The following is a 22,821-nucleotide window of genomic DNA, read 5'->3' on the forward strand; positions in this document are numbered from 1 at the left end:
TCCTGCTATCTTGTGGTACTGTCGGCACTGTGGAAAAATCGCCGTTTGCAGTTGAAAATCCTGTTAACCTCTATCAACCAAAGGAGTTAACGAGGTATGGATTCAGAAACAAGAGATAACCTGCAGATGCTTATGTGTGTTGCTAAGGTATGGATCGTTTGAGGTGAATTTCATCTCTTTTATCTTTTCTGTCAGTCACCTTCCCCTCAGTCAACCCATCTTTGTCAATCCCACTCCCTTCAGTCAGACTCTCGTCAGGACTGTAGCTGTTAGCCATCCTCCCCTCACTCAGCCTGTCGCTGATCTGGCCGTTGGTGAGCGCGCTCCCTCGTTCGCGCGCCCCGTTGCCTGGCGACGGCGCGACGCCAACCTTGAACTCGGCCTAGCGGCTCCTGGTGAGATCGGCGGCTGCAGAACAAGTGGAGGATCAGTCCGGGGGCCGATTCGCCCCAAACGTCCGATCGGAGCCGGAGAGCTGTCCTCCCGGGAGGCAGAGGTGACAGGGGCTCTTTCAACCCGCCCGGCAGTCGGCGGAGCTCTCTGGGGATGTGGGACCTTGCCGCCCGTCGAGAGCGGCGCGTTTACCGCCCGCTCTCCGGCGTTTTTAACGCTCAGCGCTCCCCGATAGAGTGCTTACCTGTCTTTATAGCTGATTTAGCCCATCTGTTTTCATTTTAGTTCAGGTTAGCAGGGGCCACTTTCGAACATGGCAGTCCATTGCTGGGAGGTCCTGAAAAAGAAGCAAACGGTGACAGAAAACGGGCCCTTGGACTCACCGTCTGTGCTGACCATGATGCCAAATTAAACTAATCTTTCTGCCTCCACATAGATCCATATTCCTACATTCCAGCATATTCATGTGTCCATCTAACAACTGTGTAAATCCCGCTATCATATCTGCTTTCACCACCACCATTCAGTTCCTCCAAACACCTACCACTCTGTATAAATACAAAACTGGCCTCACACACCTCTTTTGAACTTCCCCATTTTCACCTTATACCTCTGCCCGCTAGTGTTATACATATCCACCCAGGGAAAAGGATTCTATCTGTCTTAACAATGCCTCATAATTTAATATAATCCCATCAGCCTCCAGGTCCCTGTACAAAACAAGTTTGTTCAACCTCTCCTTATAGCTAGTACTCTCCAATCCAGGCAGTTATAACCATATAACCATATAACAATCACAGCACGGAAACAGGCCATTCCGGCCCTCCTAGTCCGTGCCGAACTCTTAATCTCACCTAGTCCCACCTACCCGCACTCAGCCCATAACCCTCCACTCCTTTCCTATCCATATACCTATCCAATTTTACCTTAAATGACACAACTGAACTGGCCTCTACTACTTCTACAGGAAGCTCATTCCACACAGCTATCACTCTCTGAGTAAAGAAATACCCCCTCGTGTTTCCCTTAAACTTTTGCCCCCTAACTCTCAAATCATGTCCTCTCGTTTGAATCTCCCCTACTCTCAATGGAAACAGCCTATTCACGTCAACTCTATCTATCCCTCTCAACATTTTAAATACCTCGATCAAATCCCCCCTCAACCTTCTACGCTCCAATGAATAGAGACCTAACTTGTTCAACCTTTCTCTGTAACTTAAGTGCTGAAACCCAGGTAACATCCTAGTAAATCGTCTCTGCACTCTCTCTAATTTATTGATATCTTTCCTATAATTCGGTGACCAGAACTGTACACAATATTCCAAATTTGGCCTTACCAATGCCTTGTACAATTTTAACATTACATCCCAACTTCTGTACTCAATGCTCTGATTTATAAAGGCCAGCGTTCCAAAAGCCTTCTTCACCACCCTATCTACATGAGACTCCACCTTCAGGGAACTATGCACTGTTATTCCTAGATCTCTCTGTTCCACTGCATTCCTCAATGCCCTACCATTTACCCTGTATGTTCTATTTGGATTATTCCTGCCAAAATGTAGAACCTCACACTTCTCAGCATTAAACTCCATCTGCCAACGTTCAGCCCATTCTTCTAACCGGCATAAATCTCCCTGCAAGCTTTGAAAACCCACCTCATTATCCACAACACCTCCTACCTTAGTATCATCAGCATACTTACTAATCCAATTTACCACCCCATCATCCAGATCATTTATGTATATTACAAACAACATTGGGCCCAAAACAGATCCCTGAGGCACCCCGCTAGTCACCGGCCTCCATCCCGATAAACAATTATCCACCACTACTCTCTGGCATCTCCCATCTAGCCACTGTTGAATCCATTTTATTACTCCAGCATTAATACCTAACGACTGAACCTTCTTAACTAACCTTCCATGTGGAACTTTGTCAAAGGCCTTGCTGAAGTCCATATAGACTACATCCACTGCCTTACCCTCGTCAACATTCCTCGTAACTACTTCAAAAAATTCAATAAGGTTTGTCAAACATAACCTTCCACGCACAAATCCATGCTGGCTACTCCTAATCAGATCCTGTCTATCCAGGTAATTATAAATACTATCTCTAAGAATACTTTCCATTAATTTACCCACCACTGATGTCAAACTGACAGGTCTATAATTGCCAGGCTTACTTCTAGAACCCTTTTTAAACAATGGAACCACATGAGCAATACGCCAATCCTCCGGCACAATCCCCGTTTCTAATGACATCTGAAAGATCTCTGTCAGAGCTCCTGCTATCTCTACACAAACTTCCCTCAAGGTCCTGGGGAATATCCGGTCAGGACCCGGAGATTTATCCACTTTTAAATTTCTTAAAAGCGCCAGTACTTCCACCTCTTTAATTGTCATAGGTTCCATAACTTCCTTACTTGTTTCCCACACCTTACACCATTCAATATCCTTCTCCTTAGTGAATACCGAAGAGAAGAAATCGTTCAAAATCTCTCCCATCTCCCTCGGCTCCACACATAGCTGACCACCCTGATTCTCTAAGGGACCAATTTTATCCCTCACTATCCTCTTGCTTTTAATATAACTGTAGAAGCCTTTCGGATTTACTTCCACCTTATTTGCCAAACCAAACTCGTAACTTCTTTTAGCTTTTCTAATCTCTTTCTTAAGTTTCCTTTTACATTCTTTATATTCCTCGAGCAATTCCTTTACTCCATGCTGCCTATATCTATTGTAGACATCCCTCTTTTTTCGAACCAAGTTTCTAATATCCCTTGAAAACCATGGCGCTTTCAAACCTTTAACCTTTCCTTTCAACCGAACAGGAACATAAAGATTCTGTACCCTCATAATTTCACCCTTAAATGACCTCCATTTCTCTATTACATCCTTCCCAGAAAACAACTTGACCCATTCCACTCTCTCTAAATCCCTGCGCATCTCCTCAAAGTTAGCCTTTCTCCAATCAAAAATCTCAACTCTAGGTCCAGTCCTGTCCTTCTCCATAATTATATTGAAGCTAATGCTATTGTGATCACTGGACCCGAAGTGCTCCCCAACACATACATCTGTCAGCTGACCTATCGCATTCCCTAACAAGAGATCCAACACTGCCCCATCTCTAGTCGGTACTTCTATGTATTGTTGCAAAAAGCTATCCTGCACACATTTCACAAACTCTAAACCATCCAGCCCTTTTACAGAATGAGCTTCCCAATCTATGTGTGGAAAATTAAAATCTCCCACAATCACCACCTTGTGTTTACTACAAATATCTGCTATCTCCTTACACATTTGCTCTTCCAACTCACGCTCCCCATTAGGTGGCCTATAATACACTCCTATCAGTGTTACTACACCTTTCCCATTCCTCAATTCCACCCAAATAGCCTCCCTAGAGGAGCTCTGTAATCTATCCTTCCAAAGCACCGCCATAAGATTTTCTCGGACAAGCAATGCAACACCTCCTCCTCTGGCCCCTCCTACTCTATCACACCTGAAGCAACTAAATCCAGGAATATTTAGTTGCCAATCACACCCTTCCTGCAACCATGTTTCACTAATAGCTACAACATCATAATTCCAGGTATCAATCCACACTTTAAGCTCATCCACCTTTCTTACAATGCTCCTAGCATTAAAATAGATACATTTAAGATACTCTCCACCTCCTCCTCTCTTTTCATCCCTAGCAATGCATTCAAATTTATTATCCTTTTCTTTCTTCTCCCCTACAACTTCGGGCTGAGCGCATCCCTCCTCCATCACCTGCCTGTCCTCCCTCACACACGGTCTACTTACTTGCTCTACTGGTGAACTAACCTCCTCTCCCATAGTTTCCTCAAATTGATTTCCGCCCCCCCATCTTACTAGTTTAAAGTCTGCCCCGTAGCCCTAGCAAACCTCCCCGCTAGGATATTGGTCCCCCCAGGATTCAAGTGTAACCCGTCCTTCTTGAACAGGTCACGCCTGCCCCAGAAGAGGTCCCAATGATCCAGAAACTTGAATCCCTGCCCCCTGCTCCAATCCCTCAACCACGCATTCATCCTCCACCTAATTCCATTCCTACTCTCACTGTCGCGTGGCACAGGCAGTAATCCCGAGATTACTACCTTTGCGGTCCTTCTTCTTAACTGCCTTCCTAACTCCCTATACTCTCGTTTCAGGACCTCTTCCCCTTTCCTACCTATGTCATTGGTACCTACATGTACCACGACCTCTGGCTCCTCACCCTCCCACTTCAGGATATCTTGGACGCGATCAGAAACGTCCCGGACCCTGGCACCAGGGAAGCAAACTACCATCCGGGACTCCCGATCACCTCCACAGAACCGCCTGTCTGAACCCCTGACTATCGAGTCCCCTATTACTATGGTCCTCTTTCTTCTATCCCTACCCTTCTGAGCTACAGGGCCGTCCTCTGTGCCGGAGGCCCGGCCACTGTCACTTCCTCCAGGTAGGCTGTCCCCCCCAACAGTACTCAAACATGAGTACTTATTGTCAAGGGGTACAGCCACTGGGGTACTCTCTAGTACCTGCCCCTTCCCCTTCCTGACCGTGACCCACCTATCTGCCTCCCGTGGCCCCGGAGTGACCACCTGCCTGTAACTCCTCTCTATCACCTCCTCACTCTCCCTGACCAGGCGAAGGTCATCGAGCTGCAGCTCCAGTTCCCTAATTCGGTCCCTCAGGAGCTGCAGTTCGGCGCACCTGGCGCAGATGTGGACGTCCGGGAGGCTCGGAGACTCCAGAATCTCCCACATCCGACACCGAGAACAACAAGCTGCCCTCACACTCATACTTCCCGAATAACTGAAAATAACAAGAACTAAAAGATAAGCCTACTGTGCCCTCTTCCGCCTAAGCCCTCTGAGCCCAAGCCCTACACTCTGCTCCCGACTCACTCCGCTGCCCGCAAACGAAGCTGCCCGCTGCTTAAGGCTGCGTTCTTTTTATATCTTCCCTCCTTCCCAGGCCTCCTTCACGCGCCTGCGCAGTCCCGCCTCTCAGAACTCCGATCTGAGAAGCAATTTGAAAATGGCCGCCGCCGCACTTCTTCTCAAAGCCTCGCTGTCCTCTTCCAAAAGAGCAAAAGAGCAGTTACCTGACAAACCTCTTGTGTACCCTCACCAAAGCACATAATCCTTGTATGTGGCAACCAGAACTGTAGACAGTGCTCCACATGTGGCCTGACCGAAGTTTCATATAGCAGAAACATGACTTTCCGATTCTTATACTCAGTGCCACAACCCATGAATACAAATGTTTCTTTATCAAATGCAACCAGTAGGCACTCATATAACACATATTAGTCATTCAGCCCAACCAATCCATGCTGACCACAGTGTCAACCTGGCTAATACCAATTTCCTGTATTTGGCCTATATCCCTCTAAGCCTGCCCCTCCAGTGCTTCTTAAAGGATACTATTGTACCTTTCTTAATCATTTCTTCTGGGAACTCATTCCACATACCACCCTCTGTGCAAAAGTTGCCCCTCTGGTTCCTTTTAATTTTTTCCTTAATCACCCTAAACTCAAGAACCCTAGTTTTGTATTCCCCTACCTTGGAGAAAGGCTGTTGCCATCCACCTTATCGGTAACTCTCGTAATTTTAAACAGTTCTACAAGGTTACTCTCATTCTCCTGTGTTTCAAGAATAAAGACCTAGTTTGGCCAACCTCTCCCTGTAACAGGTTTGGTCAATTTTCCCTGCAGTGGAGGAGGTAGGAAGGGACATGACTGACCTATAGTCTAGCCAACATCCTTGTAAATCTTTCCTGCTCTCTTTCCAGTTTAACCATGTACTTTTTTATAACAGGGTGACCAAAACTGTACACAGTACTCCAAATGTGGCCTCACCAACAACTTATATAACATAATACTCCAAATTGTGTACTCAGTGCCCTCACTGATGAAAGTCAGCATGCTAAGTGCCTTTTCCACCACCATGTCTACCTGTGATGCCACTTCAGCAAACCGAACATCTGTACTCCGAGGTTCCTCTGTTCTATTACACTACCTAGTGTAGGGCACTAAGATAGGTAGATACAAAGGGAATTACAGTGTCACGGCAGCATTACAGAGCACGGATATATAAATATACAAATATTAGAAGAGAAGTAAAGAATAAAAAGTAAGTTACCTATGACAGTCTAACAGAAGGGGGTCATCACTTCCCCAGCTAGAGGGTGACTCATTATAGAGCCTAATAGCAGAGGGTAGGAATGACCTTATTGGAGCAGAGCAGTTGTGTTACTCTATGCTATAAATGCCTCTCTGTTCAGCCAAGGTGGCATGCAGAGGGTGAGAAACATTGTCCAGAATTGCCAGGATTTTCCGTAGGGTCCTTTGTTCTACCACAGACTCCAATGTGTCCAGTTAGACTCCTATAAGCTAGCCTTTCTAAGGAGTGAAATCACCTCATGCATTTTGTATTGAAATCCGTTTGCTTTTCCTTGGCTCACTGATTAAAATCTCACACTTGCCTTATCTTCCATGCCGTGCAATTCAGGTGTTTGTCTAGGCACTTCTCAAATGCTGTGAGTGGCCAGGCTTCAACCACTCATTGCCAGTGCTGCATTCCAGGCTCTTGCCACTCTCTAGCTGCAGAAGGTTCACTTATATCCTGTCAAAATCTCTTTCCCTTTACCTTAAATCAGTGTCCTCTAGTTTTATCTAGCTCAGATAAGGTGAAACATTTCCTATAGCCTACCTATCTATACCTCTCATAATTTTACATTGGTCAGTCCTGTCCCTTCTTAACCTCTTCCATTTTTGGGAAAACACACTAAACCTGTCCAATCTCTCCTCATAATTAAAATGCTTCATCTAGGCAACATCCTGGTGAATCTCCTCTGCATTCTCTCTAGTGCCATCATATCCTTCCTATAGTGTGGTGACCAGAACTACACACCATACTTCATCTGAGGTCTGACCAATATGTCATAAAATTTGAGCATAAACCTGTTGTCTAGTATTCAGTGCCCTGACTAATGAAGCTCAGTAGCCCATATTCCTTCTTAACCATGTTATCCACCTGCACTTTCACCTGTTGCTCAATACTCCCCAGGACCTTAACAGTTGTGATGAATGTCCTATCCTCCTTAGTACTCCAAAAATGCATCACCTCTGATTTATCAGGATTAAACTCCATCTGCCAATTCTCAGCCCATTTCACTGATGCATCAATATCATCCTTTAGCCTGACTACCCTCCACACTACCATCTGCAAACTTTGTGATGAATTTGCTGATTAACTGTATCAACTGCATTGTGTTTATCAGTATATTTAGTTACCTCTTCAAACTAAATTAGTCAGAACGGGATCTCCCATGAACAAATCTGTGGTGACTACCTCTGATAGATTAATCCTGTTCTTCAAAAATATATATACAATAATTTCCTTACCATTGATATCAGACTAACAAGCCTAACATTATTTACTTTAATCCTAGGCTTAAAGTAGGGCTATAAAAATGGCCAGTAAAAGAAGAAAACTTTAGGATTGGAAACAGTTTAATTCAGTAAAGCAAGACAAAAGGGATTGATTAAGAAGGGGAAAACAGAGTAAGTTTGCAGAGACTGTAACTGTAAAAATGGAAAGTACATACATTAATTCCTACAAACAGTAAAACTAGTTTCATCTCTCTCCACTTGTAGTAATTATTCTTTCTTATCAGCCTTGTGTGCTTTTGATGCCACTTATTACACTACTGTGGAGGTATATTTACCATGTTGAGTAATTTTGAGTATTTTTTGACTTATGACAAAAATGATTTATGGATGTCTGTAAAACTGGAACCCTTTTGTTTTCCAAGAAAGCTTGTAATAAGAAAAGTATACTGCAGTTCCTTTACAAACAGAAAAAAGGGAATTTATATTGGAAAATAAAGAAATGGCAGACTAATTAAATACAAATTTTGTCCTAACAAAGAAGGATACAAAGAACCTCCTAGAAATGTTGGTGAACACTGGGTCCAGTGAAAAGGAGAACTTCAATCAAATCAGTATTAGTGGATAAATGGTGCTAGGAAAATTGAGGGAATTAAAGAGGAAGAAATCCCTAGGGTCTAATAAACAATATTTCTGAGTACTTCAGAATGTGGTGCCAGGAATAGTGGAAGCTTTTATGATAATTTTCCAAAGTTCTCTAGAAGGTAGCTAATGCAACCCCACCTTTCGAAAGACAGAAGGAGAGAAAAGGGAGAAATATAGCTCCTTCGGCCTGACATCATTGGTGGGAAAATGCAGGAATCTCCCGCAAAAGATGTAATAGTAGAGCACTTGGACTGGAATGACAGGAGAAAGTCAAAATGAATTGAAAAAAGGGAAATCATGTTGACAAATTACAGGAGCACTTTGAAGATATAACAAACAGACAGATGAGAGAGAACCAGTGGATGAGGTGCATTTAGACGTTCAGAATTTTTCAATAAGCTCCCATGTCTGAGACTAGTGTTCAGAATTAAAGCACATGGAATTGGTATTGATAGAAAACTTGTTGGCCAACAGGAGGCAAAGAGTAAGAATAAAAAAAGTATTTTCCCGATGGCTTGTAGTGACTAGTGGGTACACAGAGATCAGTGCTGAAATTCCAGCTTTTCATGCTGCATGCTGTTGTGGTTTAGTTGAGGAAAGTGTGTATAATATTCTCAAGTCTGCAGATGACAAAGCTGGAAGAAAGGGTGCGCAGTGAGGAGGATGGAGAGTGGCTCCAGGGTGATTTGCCAGGTTGAGAAACTGAGCAGATACCTGGCAAATGCAGTATGATGTAGATCAATGTGAGGCTATCAACTTTGGTGACAATAATAGGAAGGAAGATTATCAAGTTAAATTAATTATCATGGTTATATACTCCCAGGGTATAAATTCCAAGAAAATTAACTTTATTTTGCATGAACAGGATTGTATGTTACAAATATGACACACATAAAGCATATAAACTTAAATTAACATGTGTTATACGTAACTTAAATGACAAAATAAAAATAAGGATCACAATATTAATACATTTTGTGGGAAATATAGTCTGAGGTGTTGCTAAGGATTTTCAGTTCAATTCAAGAACCTGATGGCAGTGAGGAAGAAGCTGTTGTTATTTTGTTGAACTTTGAAGCATGGAACTCCAGACTCCTGTACCTTCTGCCCAAAGACAGTGATGAGAAAAGGGCATGGACTGAATGGTGGTGGTCCTTCATGATGGATGTTGTCTTCAGAGACATCACGACTTAGAGATGTCCTTAATGGTGGGGAGAGCTGTACCCATGATGGAAGTAAATCCACTACTTTCTGTTGTGTCTTGCATTTCTCTGCATTAGAGTGCCCACACCAGGTCATAATGCAACTGGTTGGAATACTTAGAATCCATCATACATCTGTAGAAGTTTGTCAGAGTTTTTAATGACATTATGAATCTCCACACACTTCTGAAAAAGCATGCTTTCTTCTTGTTTCCTGAATAGCAAGAGATTGGGAAGGGGGGAGATTCAAAGAGAGCTGGGTGCTCTTGAGAACCAGTTACTTAAAACATATAGGTGCAGCAGACAATTTAGAAGGGAAATGCATTGCTGGCCTTCACAGTGAGAAGATTTGAGTACAGGAGCAGGGGATGTCTTGCTGCAATTGTACAGTGCCTTCAGTATTAAGGACTATTGTGTCTCTGTTTCTGAGGAAGGATATTCTTGCTGTGAAGGAGTTCAGTAAGGTTTCACCAGCCTGACTCCTGGGATGATGGGATTGATGAATCAAGAGAGATTGGAGAAATTAGGTATTTATACACAGGAGTTTAGAAGAGAAAGAGGGTATCTCATCTGAAGTTACCAAATTCCAACAAGACTGAGATAGATTAGGTGCAAGATGGATGTTCCTGATGATGAGGAATGTTAGGGGAATCCAGGACCAGGAGTTACAGTCTAAGGGGGTAAGTCACATTGGAATGAGATAAGGAGAAATGTCTTCACTCCCAGAGCCTGGTGAACCTGTGGAAGTCTCCACCACAAAAAGCAGATGTTACCATAAATATATTCGAGGAGGTGCTAGATATTGTTCTTGGAGCTAGAGGATTAAGGGACATGGGGAGAAAGGATACAAGATTTGGATGAACAGTATGATCAACTTGAATGGCGGAGTAGACTGGAAGAGCCAAATGATCAACTTGTACTCCTATATTTTTATGACTATTTTCCACTACGTACAGCCCAGTCCAACCTTCTGCAGTGTGGAAAATGGACCTGATGACATTAGTGCATTCAAAAGTTGTTTATGATGACTTCTTTTTGTTGTGATGTTCAGCATTGATTGCATTTGATTTATTTTGAAATTACAATCTGGTATTTACAATTTTCAAAATACTGAGCTCTTGCTAAAATAAGACTGACAGTGTATATGAGGTGTTGACCTAAATACATTACATTTTCTCTCAGTCACTACTTTGCTGTCTTGTTTCTTCCAGCTGGATGGTTGATCATGCTGCTTTAATCAGCATGTCAGTTTGTGACAATAATATATTCTCTTGCCCAATGGGAACCTGTCACTCATACACACAATGCTACACAATATGAGGAATTGTTCAAAGGAGAAATCTCTTAATCACCTTGTTGATCTTATTTATTTTTCAGCAGTCTCTTATTCCACTGCATTTCAGATTTGTTACTGTAGTTTAATTCTTGTACCCTGATTGCAGAGAATTGTTTTTGTTCTCTCCTTATCACAACCCCTCAAGCCTGTTTCAGAGCAAGTTGTAAACAAGCAGTGCAATTGCTACTATCCGCATCATCAGGGGCTTGAATGAATGTTGTTCTGAACTTACTGCATTCACTGCACAGACTGCCTCATTATTTGAGGAGCTGCAAATACGTAGTCAATCATTAGTTATAACATGATAGAAGGAAGGTCTTTAATAAGCAACTGAAGATGGTTGGACTGTTACAGTCTTGTGCTGAGAGCCTTTACTAACATCCACAACTTCCACTTGATTTTGCTCAAGTCAGCAGTGAGATTTCCTCATTATTCCCATTGATTTCAGTTTTCACAGATTCATAGAAAGGCACAGCACAGGGAACAGTCCCTTACAGCCCAAATTGTCACACCATTTGTGATGCCTATACATGCTAATCCAATTTTCCTGCAATAGGACTGTTTCCTTTTTTGTCCTTCCTATCCAAGTACCTGTACAAATGCTCCTTAAATATTGTAAAAGCATCTACCTCCACCTACTTCCTCTGGTATCTTGTTCCAATTGTTCATCACTCTCTGCAGGTTGAGTCTGTGGTGAGGAAGGCAAATGCGATGTTAGCATTCATTTCTAGAGGACTAGAATATAAAGATGTAATGTTGAGACTTTATAAAGCACTGGTGAGGCCTTGCTTGGAGCATTGTGAGCAGTTTTGGGCCCCTTAGAAAGGATGTGCTGAAACTGGAAAGGTTTCAAAGGAGGTTCACAAAAATGATTCCAGGATTGTATGGCTTATCATAAAAAGAGCATTTGATGGCTCTGTATTCACTAGAATTCAAAGAAGGAGGGGTGATCTAATTAAAAATGTATTGGATGGTGAAAGGGCTCGATAGAGTGGATGTGGAGAGGATGTTTCCTATGATGAGAAGTTTCTTTAGCCAGAGAGTGGTGAATATGTGAAATTAATTGTCACAGACAGCTGTGAAGGCCAAGTCTTTATGCATATTTAAGGCAGAGATTGATAGATTTTTGATTGGTCAGGGCATGAAGGATTATGGTGAGGGGGAAGGCAGGAAATTGGAGCTGAGAGGAGAATTGGATCAAGCATGATAAAATGGCAGAGCAGCCTTGAAGGGCCAAATGTCCTAATTCTGCTCCTATATCTTATGGTCTTATGGAATCAGAATCAAAATCAGGTTTAATATCACTGGCATATGCAGTGAAATTTGTTGTTTTGCAGCACCAGTACATTGCAATACATATTATATAAAAAAGTTATAACTTACAATAAGAAATATATACATAGAAGTTAAATTAAATAAGTAGTGCAAAATGAGAGCAAAAAGAAAAAAACAGTGAGGTAATATACATGGGTTCATTATCTATTCAAAAATCTGAAGGTAGAGGGGAAGAAGCTGTTCCTGAAATTTTGAATGTGGAAGAAGAGCACATGTCCTAGGTGATAGGTGTCCTTAATGATATGGCTTGCCTTCTTGAGGCTTCACCCTTTGAAGATGTCCTTGATGCTGGGGATGCTAGTGCCCATGATGGAGCTGGCTGAGTTTATAACTTTCTGCAGTTTTTTCTGATCTTGTGTACCGGACCCTCCATATTGTGGAGTACTTTTCACGATACATCTATAGAAATTTGTGAGAGTGTCTGATGACGTACCAAGTCTCCTCTAACTCATAATGAAATAAAGCTGCTGCCATGTCTTCTTTGGTCAATATGTTGAGCCCAGGATAGATCAGAGATGTTGATACCCAGGAACTTGAAACTGCTCACCCTTTCCACTGCTGATCTCTCGCTGAGGACTGATGTGTGTTCCATTGACTCCTCCTGAAGTCCACAATCAATTCCTTGGTTGTACTGATGTTGAATGCAAGTTTGTTGTTGTGGCACCACTCAACCAGCTTATTTATCTCCCTCCTGTATGCCTCCTCGTCACCATCTGAAGTTCTGCCAGCAATAGTCATGTTGTTGGCAAATTTACAGATGGCATTTGAGCTCACAGTTGTGGATGTAGAGAGAGTAGATCAGTGGGCTAAGCACGTTTCCTTGAGGTGCACCAATGCTGATTCTTAGCAAGGAGGAGATATTATTTCCAATTTGCAATAATTGTGGTCTCCCAATGAGGAAGTTAAGGATTCCGTTATGGAGAGAGGTACAGAGGCCCAGGATTTGGAGCTTGTTGATTAGAACTGAGGGTATCAATGTGTTGAACACTGACTGTAATCAATAAACTGCAACCTGACATAAGTCAAACACAAGGAAATCTGCAGATGCTGGAAATTCAAGCAACACACACAAAGTGCTGGTGGAACGCAGCAGGCCAGGCAGCATCTATAGGGAGAAGCGCTGTCGACGTTTTGGGCTGAGACCCTTCATCAGGACTGATGAATGCGTTCCACCAGCATTTTGTGTGTGTTACCTGACATACGTATTGCTTTTGTCCAGGTGATCCAAGGCCGAGTGGAGAGTCAGTGAGATTGTATCCACTGTAGACTTATTGTGTGGTTGGCAGGGTCCATCCAGTTCATTGCTTAGGTAGGAGTTGATTCTGTCTATGACCAAACTCTCAAAGCACCTTCGTAGTAGATGTGGGTGCCATTGGGTGATGATCATTGAAGCAGTTCACCCTGCTCTTCTTGGGTTCTGGTATGATTGATGCACTTTCAAAGCAGGTAGAAACCTCTAACTGCAGCAGTGAGAAATTGATAATGTCCTTGAACACACCCGCCAGTTGGTTGGTACAGGTTTTCAATACTCTACTAGGTATAGCATTATAGAGTAATGGAATTGGTGGCAACGTATATAATTCACAACCACCGATGTTGAGTTAAGGCTGATTTATACTTCTGCCTAGGCTTTACGCCGTAGCCTATGTAAGTGGCCTACGCTGTTGTAAGCATTTATACTTGTGCGTTGGTGTGTCTACGTTGCTCTGCAATTCACCGCCAAAACGCTAGTTGGCAGTGGGGTTTCTATGCCACTGTGTTGAATTTCTTCGTGTTGAGTTTCTTTGTGTACTTCAAACAATGGCGACTGAAACTGAGCGCAACATGGAGTTATGGAGTTGGAGCTAACAAATGTTGAACAAGAGTCACTTTTATTGAAGTTACTGAAACACAGAAAAGAGAGAAGACGTCGGAGGAGATGTGAGTACAACGGATTGAGGCAGAAGGAGGGTGAATTCTCTGTGCTTGTCCGGCCACTGAGAGACATGGACGAGGAAATGCATTTCAAATATTTTCGGATGTCGGCAGGTAGATTTGACAATTTGACGAGAAGAAGCAATTGGAAATGTGTAGGAGGAAATGTGATGCTACCAAGCCGTCCAATCACAGTTGTTACGGTCTACGTTGCCGTGACGTGTAATTACATTTTTGGAGAGGTGCGCGTCAGGCTACGGCATAGGGTATGTGGCTATGTTGTACCTAATGCGTAGGTTCGACACAGAAGTGTAAATTGGCCTTTAGGGTTCACTTTAAGGGACTGGTCAGATGTGATGACATATTATGTGAAGTTCTGTTGCTGCACTTTTTGTGTTCAGTGTTTGGAGTACAATAAGAGAGTTGTTGCAGTTTTTCTTAAATATAAAATGCCTCATGTAATTTTATTTGTGGAACTCTACATTGATGACATTGATGTTCCGGGACAATTCCAAAGTTATTGAACATGGTGACCAATGCTGTCATTTTGAAACTGCTGGGGTTTTGGAAACAAAATAGTATTAAGATGGCACCAGTGAACAACGATTCCTTGGACAACATCTTCCAGATAGTCAAATATATTACTTTTACTACATCTTCTATTTATTCTTTTTATTTTAATTGTATTTTGGAACTGTTAGAGCTGTGTCTTACAGTTTGGAGTTTGATCGAGTGATCTAGTGCTCAGATGTCCCCAAGAAAGTTCTAGGTTGAGGACCATGAGCAAGAGCTGTCTTGAGGAGAAGAGCAGAGATGAGGCATGGAACCATAAATGACTCCATTTCTCGCCGATCGAAGTGTCGAGGAAGATTGAAACATCAAGGTGAATGTGTAAGAGGCCGCAGGTTGCCAGTTGCTCTCCAAGGAAGCTGCAAGTTGGTGGCTGCTCCCCACAGAGGCCGCGGATCAGCGGCTGCTCTCCACGGAAGCCATGGGTCAGCAGTTGTTCTCCACGGAAGGACTGTTTTTGAGTGGTCGCTCTCCTTGATGCTGATGGAGGATGTTTTCACAAATCTGAGATTTATGTGATTATTGATGTGAACTTTAGTTTATATTGGTTTCCTTCAGTTTTCTGTGTTTTCTTTCTTGTTGCCGATTGGTGGACTCGGGATTTGATGTCCTTGTGGGTGATATGTTAATTTTTTGCGAGGGAGGGGGTTTATGTTTGGGGTTTGATGTTCTAGCTTCCATTTTCTGGGTGGGTGATCTGTTAGTTTTTGTGCGAGAGAGAGGTTGGGGTTGGCGAGCTTTTATTTCTTTTTTTGTGCGGGGGTGTGGGGTTTGATGTCTTATCTTTCAAAGACATATGATTTTTCTGTATTTCACAGCTCTCTGGAGAAGACAAATCTCAGAGTTGAATTCTGCATACATACTTTGATAATAAAATGAACCTTTGAAAATGCCGTTGCTTGGTTTGTACAAGCTGAGGTTCAGTTTGTGCTGCGAGAAATCTTGGCTGACAACACCAAATATTTCTATGTGATAGCATCACTCAGCAACTCCACAGCTGTGAGAGTGATGAGTCTACTAGAACACCTGCCTGAACATAATAAATACCAATTGCTGAAAACTCACTTTTTACAGACTTTTGGACTACTGGAGATTGAGTGTGCCCAACAGTTGTCCTTCTTGCCCACCCTCGGTGATGCTAAGGCATCAGAGCTAATGGACTACACACAATCTCACCTAGGAAATCACCATCCTTGTCTTATTTTTAAAGAACTTTTCATGCAGCAAATGCCTGATCAAGTTCATGTAACCCTCACTAATGCACCTGTCTATAGTGAGCTTGCTAAAATGGCTAATAATCTACACTCTGCCAGGCAACAGTGCATAATTCCTCCTCTTTTCCCTGTCTTAATAAGCCTGGTCAGTAGAGCCTCCAACACAAGCACACGAAATGGACTACTAACTAATGCTGTGAAACAGACTACGCCGGGTTAGTTTTTACCACACTTGGTTTGGTATGAATGCTAGGAAGTGCTGACCGCCTTGCAGCTTTGACAGTGCTAGTGCAACAGGACATTAGAGGTCTGTGAACACCATGGGTTCCAGCTGCCAGGTTCACCTACTGTTCATTACAGACACCCTTTCAGGGCGACACTTCCCCGTGACACGGGTGCTCAACTGAGTGTGCTGCCAGCATCACCTATTAATGAAAAGGCAAAGAGCGACAAAATCTCACCAATGGCAGCAGAATCCAGACTTATGGGATGTGATGGGTGATGCTCTGCTTCAGAGGTGACATTACACATGGGACTTCATCTTGGCGAAAGTTTCCTGTGTGCCAAGGACTATTAGTCAATCTTAAGAACTGCTGGCTTGTGGATGTCAAGGACTGTGGCTCATTACCCTTCTCCTTCAGTAAGTTCCCCAAAACAACTCTATTAAGTGCATGCACCACCACATGAGTTTACTCAACATCTGAGTGAATTCCCAAACATCACCAAGCCTACATTCTCGACTACAGTCACAATACATGGAGATGAACACCACATTTCCATAACTGGCCTGCCAGTCCATGACCGCATGTGTAGGCCGGACCCAGAAAAGCAGGCAAACAGAAAGGCTGAGTTTGTCAACGTGGAATGACTTGGCATTGTATGCCAGTCGAATAGCCCCAGGCTTTGCCCCTCCATCTTGTCCCTAAGTCCAATTGTGGTTGCCGCACATGTGGCATTAACTGATGCCTTACCACCCCCAATTATTACCGAATCCCACACATCATTGACTTTTCAGCACATTTAGCCAAAAAGTTAATTTTTTTCAAAGTTGACTTAGTTAGGATTACTGTCAGGTGCCTTTGTGCTTGTAGAACATTCCCAAAACAGCTGTGATAACCCAATTTGGCTTCTTTGAGTTTCTCTGCATGCCATGTGGGCTGGAAAATGCAGCACAGACCTTCCACCAGCTGATGGACTCTGTGTTAAAAGACATAGAGTTTCTTCTTGTTTACCTGGATGACATACTTGTTGCCAGTGTATTGAAATACAAACACTTATCTCATCTCCGCACACTTTTCGAGCAGTTAAGCCAGCACAGGTTGATTATTAACCCTGTTAAATGCCAGTTTGGGTTGTCAACCGATGCATCAAAGTAGCTGCTATTATGGATTTCCCACCATCCTGCACTACTAAAAACTACAGGAGTTGAACTTGAACCCTGTATAGTGCGTTTAAGGAATATACCCCGAATCAAGTGTTTGACTGGTTAGCAGACATGAATAGGGCATTTGATGATACCAAACAAGCTTTTTCCAATGTGACTGTACTGGCGCACCCGCTCCCCAATGCAGTCATAGCCATTACTACTGATGCTTCAGACTATGCTGTGGGTGCTGTGCATGAGCAGTTAGTTGCCATTTTTAGCCTGCTTCATCCCCCCAGAAGGAAGTAATTTGTTTGATCATGAGCTTCTTGATCTCTCTGGCTGTCTGTCATTTTCGTTTTCTTCTAGAGGGTTGCCATTTCACAGCGTTCATCGACCACAAACCCTTTGTGCACGCAATGGCCAAAATATCAAAACCTCGGTCTGCATGGCAACAACACCACCTCACCTATATATTCGAGTTCACAACTGATATACAACATATCAAGAGTAAAATAATGCAGGGGCTGATTGCCCCTCATGGCCAGCCATTGAGGCCATACATATAGGATTTGACTATGCTTGGATGGCATCTGACCAAGCTACTTACCCAGAGGTCAGGCTTAATGAACAGCAGTTACGGGCTTGTGGCTGGCTGATATTAACTTTGGGGAAGATTGGGTTTCTCTCCTGTGTGATGTCTCAACTGGTTGCCTTTGCCCCGTAGTACCCCCAAACAGGAGGTGGACTGTTTTTAACTGCATACATGGCCTTTTGCATCTTGGCTGGAGGGCCTCACATAAACCGGTTTCACTAAAGTTTGTGTGGTACAGCCTTAGAAAGAATATATATGATTCAACTGCAGCCTGCGTGGAGTGCCAGTGGGCAAAAATTAGCCGTCATGTCCAGGTGTGATTGCCAATGTTTGAGGTCCCTGTGCAACAGTTTGACCAGATCAATGTGGACCTTGTTGGCCTTACCTGCGGTTTCACCCACCTCCTTACCATGGTGGACTGTGGCCAGAGGTCATTCTTCCAGAGTTCACGATGGCACAGACATAGCTAGGGCATTTGGGTTGCCTGGTTGGCACTCCATCTGATATTTCCTCTGATCATGGTCCCCAATTCACATCAGACATCTGGGCTGCAATGGTCCAGACTGTTAAGTTACATCACACCATGGCGTATCACCCACAATCCAATGGCTTGTGCGAGTGGTTTCACCGTTCTTTAATGGCTGCTCTGAGGGTGGCTCGTTCGACTCTTGACAGGCTCTCCATGCAGTTTTAGTGAATTCTGGGAGGGCCTATGTAGGATAATGTCATTGGTGTAAACGTACATAATTCACAACCATTGACCGTGAGTTGGGGTTCACTTTAAGAGGTTGATCGGATGTGATGACATATTACTTGAAGTTCTGTTACCATGGTTTTTGCGTGCAGTGTTTGGAGTACAAAAAATGAGTTGTTACTGTTTTTTTTAAACATAAAATACCTCACCTCATTTTATTTGCAAAAACTTATACCATCAGGGCCTGACGCCTTGTGATGGTCAGCATCCAAGACAGAGATCACAGGGTTACCAGATGCTACAGTGATTTGCACAGGTGTTATTTTATCCTCCCTATCAAAGCATGCATAAAAGGCATTGAGCTCGTTTAGGAGTGAAGCTTCACAGCCACTCGTGATGTTAGGTTTTGCCTTGAAGAAAGTAATGGCCTGCAAATCCTGGAAGAGCTGATGTGCATATGATTCTGTCTCTAACTTCAATTGGAATTGTTTTCTTGGTCTTAAAATAGCCTTTTGTAGGTTGTACCTGGACTTCTTGTATAGTTCTGGAACACTGGTCTTGAATGTCACAGATCTAGCCCTCAGCAGACTGGAAAATCTAGTTCATCCACAGCTCTAGGTTTGGGTATGACCAAAATGTTCTCAAAGGCATACTTTCATCTACATGTTTTGATGAAGTCAGTCAGTGACAACTGTGGCCTAATGTGCCTACAGAACATGAAGTCCATGCTCTTATTTTTCATACTCAGTGCTGAAGTATCCTATATGCTCTCAATAGATCCACCAGTTCAGAGACTTAATGATTGATCACATTGCTCTGACTGATCCTCTGCATTCCTTTCTTCTGAGTACCTTTCAAGCTTTTAAATCATTATATGCTGATTTAAGATATGATCAATTTTGCTTTATCCAGCCTAGGTGGTCACCTGCACTGTGGATGTTGACCTTTCATTTTGGTTACACAATTAAAGATAAAAATGTCTCTGCTGTTGCAGTGCAGAAGACTAGAGCATGCCTGACAGGTTTGAGGGTGTAAAAGAACTACTGAGTGATATTCTTTATACCTTGACCTTTAGAAAGCATTTGATGTTGCAGCACTGTGCCTTTGGAATTCAGTCATGAACCTATACTGTTGTGAAAGAGAAAACTTGTTTCATGTTTGTGCTAGAGAGATCATTACAACAGAAAGAGAATAGTTCAGAGTCTGAGGCAGACATGGGAATGAGAACAAACAGTCAATGCATATAGTCTGCAGTTGAATCACATACATTCTTCCTGATGAAGGGTCTCGGCCCGAATCGTTGGCTACTCTTTTCTCACAGATGCTGCCTGACCTGCAGAGTTCTTCCAGCATTGTGTACGTGTTCTTTGATCCACAGCATCTGCAGTTGTATTTTTGTGTTTTAATGCATATAGTCTGCTTTGTCTTTCTATTAGGACATGGTTGATTTGTGTCTTAAGTCTATCCATTTGACTCCAGTGACTTTCACATCGTAATCCAACAGAAATAAATGGTTTCTATCACCTCTTGAATTAAGATGCACTTCTTGATATCAATCTGAATAGGCTGCCTCATTTTCTGTTCCCAAGTTCTACACTAAGAGGAAATGTTTCTAGCCTCTTCACCACATAGCTTCTAATAATTTTAAACAATTAAATTGGTTCACAGGCGTGTTTTTAAAAATAAATTATGGGCCAAGCTGTAAATTCATAACTCAAAATTTAACACTTTTAGTCCCAATAATATTTGGTGGGAGCAAAATTAGGCCTTTCTATTTCATTATTTGTAGACCAAAATGGTGTCTGATGAACTTGTGCACACTCCCACTGTGAATCACATCTGACACAGTTTTGATCTGCAAACAGTGCTTTAGTGTGCATGGGACAGCCTTTGCTGGAAATGAGCACAATGGATTCTGTAGAAAATTAAGGTTTCATCTAGCAATTTAGCTTTAGCTTCAGTGCTTTGGTATTCACCACTAATGTGCAGTGTTTAAACCTAGCAAGACTCTTCCATTGTCTGAAATGCTGAATATAACATTTCTTCTAGGCTTTCTAATGCAACACGCTCTTTGTTGCACATATCCTGCAATCACCTTTTTAATATTGTTCTATTAAAGTCCTTATTTGAGTTCTCTATAGAGAGAATCTGTCTGCAACCTTGTCCTCTGGTGAGCTGATATCTGTACAGGGCTTATGCTTTTTTTTGTTCCCAGCTATTTTATTTATGATGTAGAAGGAGGTCACTTAACTCATCAGGACCATGCCATCTGCCAAATAAGACAATGGCATGAGCAGCCTTACCCCTCTCCTTCTTTCCCTGTCTGTTTATTGTTTACTTTTTTCCTTTTTCTTTGTTCCCTTGCATAGGGACATAACATTCCTCAACTTTTTTTTTGCCTGTTACTTGCACTAGGGATAATCTATGGGAGCCAATTATACAACAAGTGTGCATTTGCAATGTAGGAGGGAACTGGAACACTCAGCAGAAATACATGGAATCACAAAGAACCACACAAGCTCTATATAACTAGCTCCTAGATCTGTTGCTGGCAGCTACTTGTGATCACCCTCTCAGCATATATGAATTCTAGATTTATACTAAACTTTCAGTGTCAGTATCAGTGGCTGCAAGAGTTGCTCCAGATTCCAGCATCTGCAGTCTCTTATGTCTCCTTTGAAAGATTAGAGTTAGAGTTGGAGGTGTATGCTTTTTGAAATGTAAAACTGTTTCCCCTGCTGTATACAAAGAGACAGAGTTCAAAATCCACAGGGGATTCAATTGTACCCAGCTGCCGAAGGATGATGTATGCTTCCTTCTTTTTCCTGCCAGAGCCTTGATACCTCTTGTTAACCAGTGTACCCCTAAACTTTGTATGTCTACCCTTCATTCTAATGGGACCTTGCTGCCCCTGGACTCTTGATATGGCACTAATAAAAGCCACCCGGTTGCCAACTGCTCCTTTGTCTAAATGGAGTTACCCCAGCTAGATCTTGCCCAATGCTCTCAAAGTTGGTCCTGCTTCAGCTCAGAATTTTAACCTGTGGACCTTTTTCCATAACCTTTTTAAAACGAATAAATTTGTGGTTACTGGATACAAAGTACTCCTCAACTGTCTCTTCAATTACTTGGTCTGCCTTGTTCTCAAGGAGGAGGTCCAGTATTGCTCCTTCCCAAGTAGGTTTCTCTATTATGTGAGGAAATTGCCTTGGATGCACTGTACAAAGTCTGCCCCATCCAGACTATTTGCATTCTTGGTGGCCCAGCTGATACAAAAGAAGTTGAAATCTCCTAGCAGCTCGACTCTACAACTATGTGCAATTTCTCAACACATCCACTCCTCAAGCTCCTGCTGGCTTTGGGGGGGGGGGGGTGGTGGAGAAGAGGGTCTATAATATAGCCCCACCCCGATTACCATCGCAGAATCATGATCAGGTTTAATGTCTCTGACATATGTAATGAAATTTGCTGTTTTGTGGCAGCACTACAGTGCAATACATAAAAAACTATAAATTACAGTAACATATCCATAAATTTAATTAAATAAGCAAAAATAGTATGGTAGTGTGTATGGATTATTTCATTATCAATTTCACTATCTAACCAATCTGATAGTGGATGTGATGAAGCTGTTCCTAAAATGTGTGTGTGTTTTCAGGTTCCTGCACCTCCCTCCTGTTGGTAGCAATGAGAAGAGAGCTTGTCCTGGGTGATGAGGGTTCTTAATGATGGATGCCACCTTTTTGAGGCATCACCTTTTGAAGATGTCCTCAATGCAAGAGAGGCTAGTGCCCATGAAGAAGTTGGTTGAGTTTGCAACCCTCTGCAGCTTTTTCTGATCCTGTGCAAACTTCACAGATCAATGTTCAAAGTTCAAAGTAAATTTATTATCAAAGAATGTGTATGACACCAAAGACTACCCTGAGATTTATTTTCTTGCAGGCATTCACAGTAGAATAAAGAAATACAATAGAATCAATGAAAAACTACACACATATAAAGAGTGACAAGAAACCAATGCAAGAGAAGACAAACTGTGCAAATACAAAAAATAATGATAATAAAAAATAAATCATAATAATTATAACTCTGCCATGGACAGTCCCAAGCTGGCTGCAAATGAGGAGGATAGGGCATGAGGCTAACAGCTCCATCCAGTAAA

At 42.6% G+C, this 22,821-nt stretch overlaps 1 protein-coding gene across 1 annotated transcript in view; it reads left to right on the forward strand.

The window, feature by feature from the left end:
- The first annotated feature begins 15,110 nt into the window (after positions 1 to 15,110).
- LOC140732660 (dynein axonemal heavy chain 6-like) overlaps positions 15,111 to 22,821 on the forward strand; it is a 549,473-nt gene continuing 541,762 nt past the window's right edge. The window contains 1 exon segment of the mRNA XM_073055353.1: positions 15,111 to 15,218. Coding sequence (XP_072911454.1) covers positions 15,111 to 15,218 — 108 coding nt within the window.

Source organism: Hemitrygon akajei, chromosome 9 (genome assembly GCF_048418815.1).
Source record: "Hemitrygon akajei chromosome 9, sHemAka1.3, whole genome shotgun sequence".
Taxonomy (NCBI): Eukaryota; Metazoa; Chordata; class Chondrichthyes; order Myliobatiformes; family Dasyatidae; genus Hemitrygon; species Hemitrygon akajei.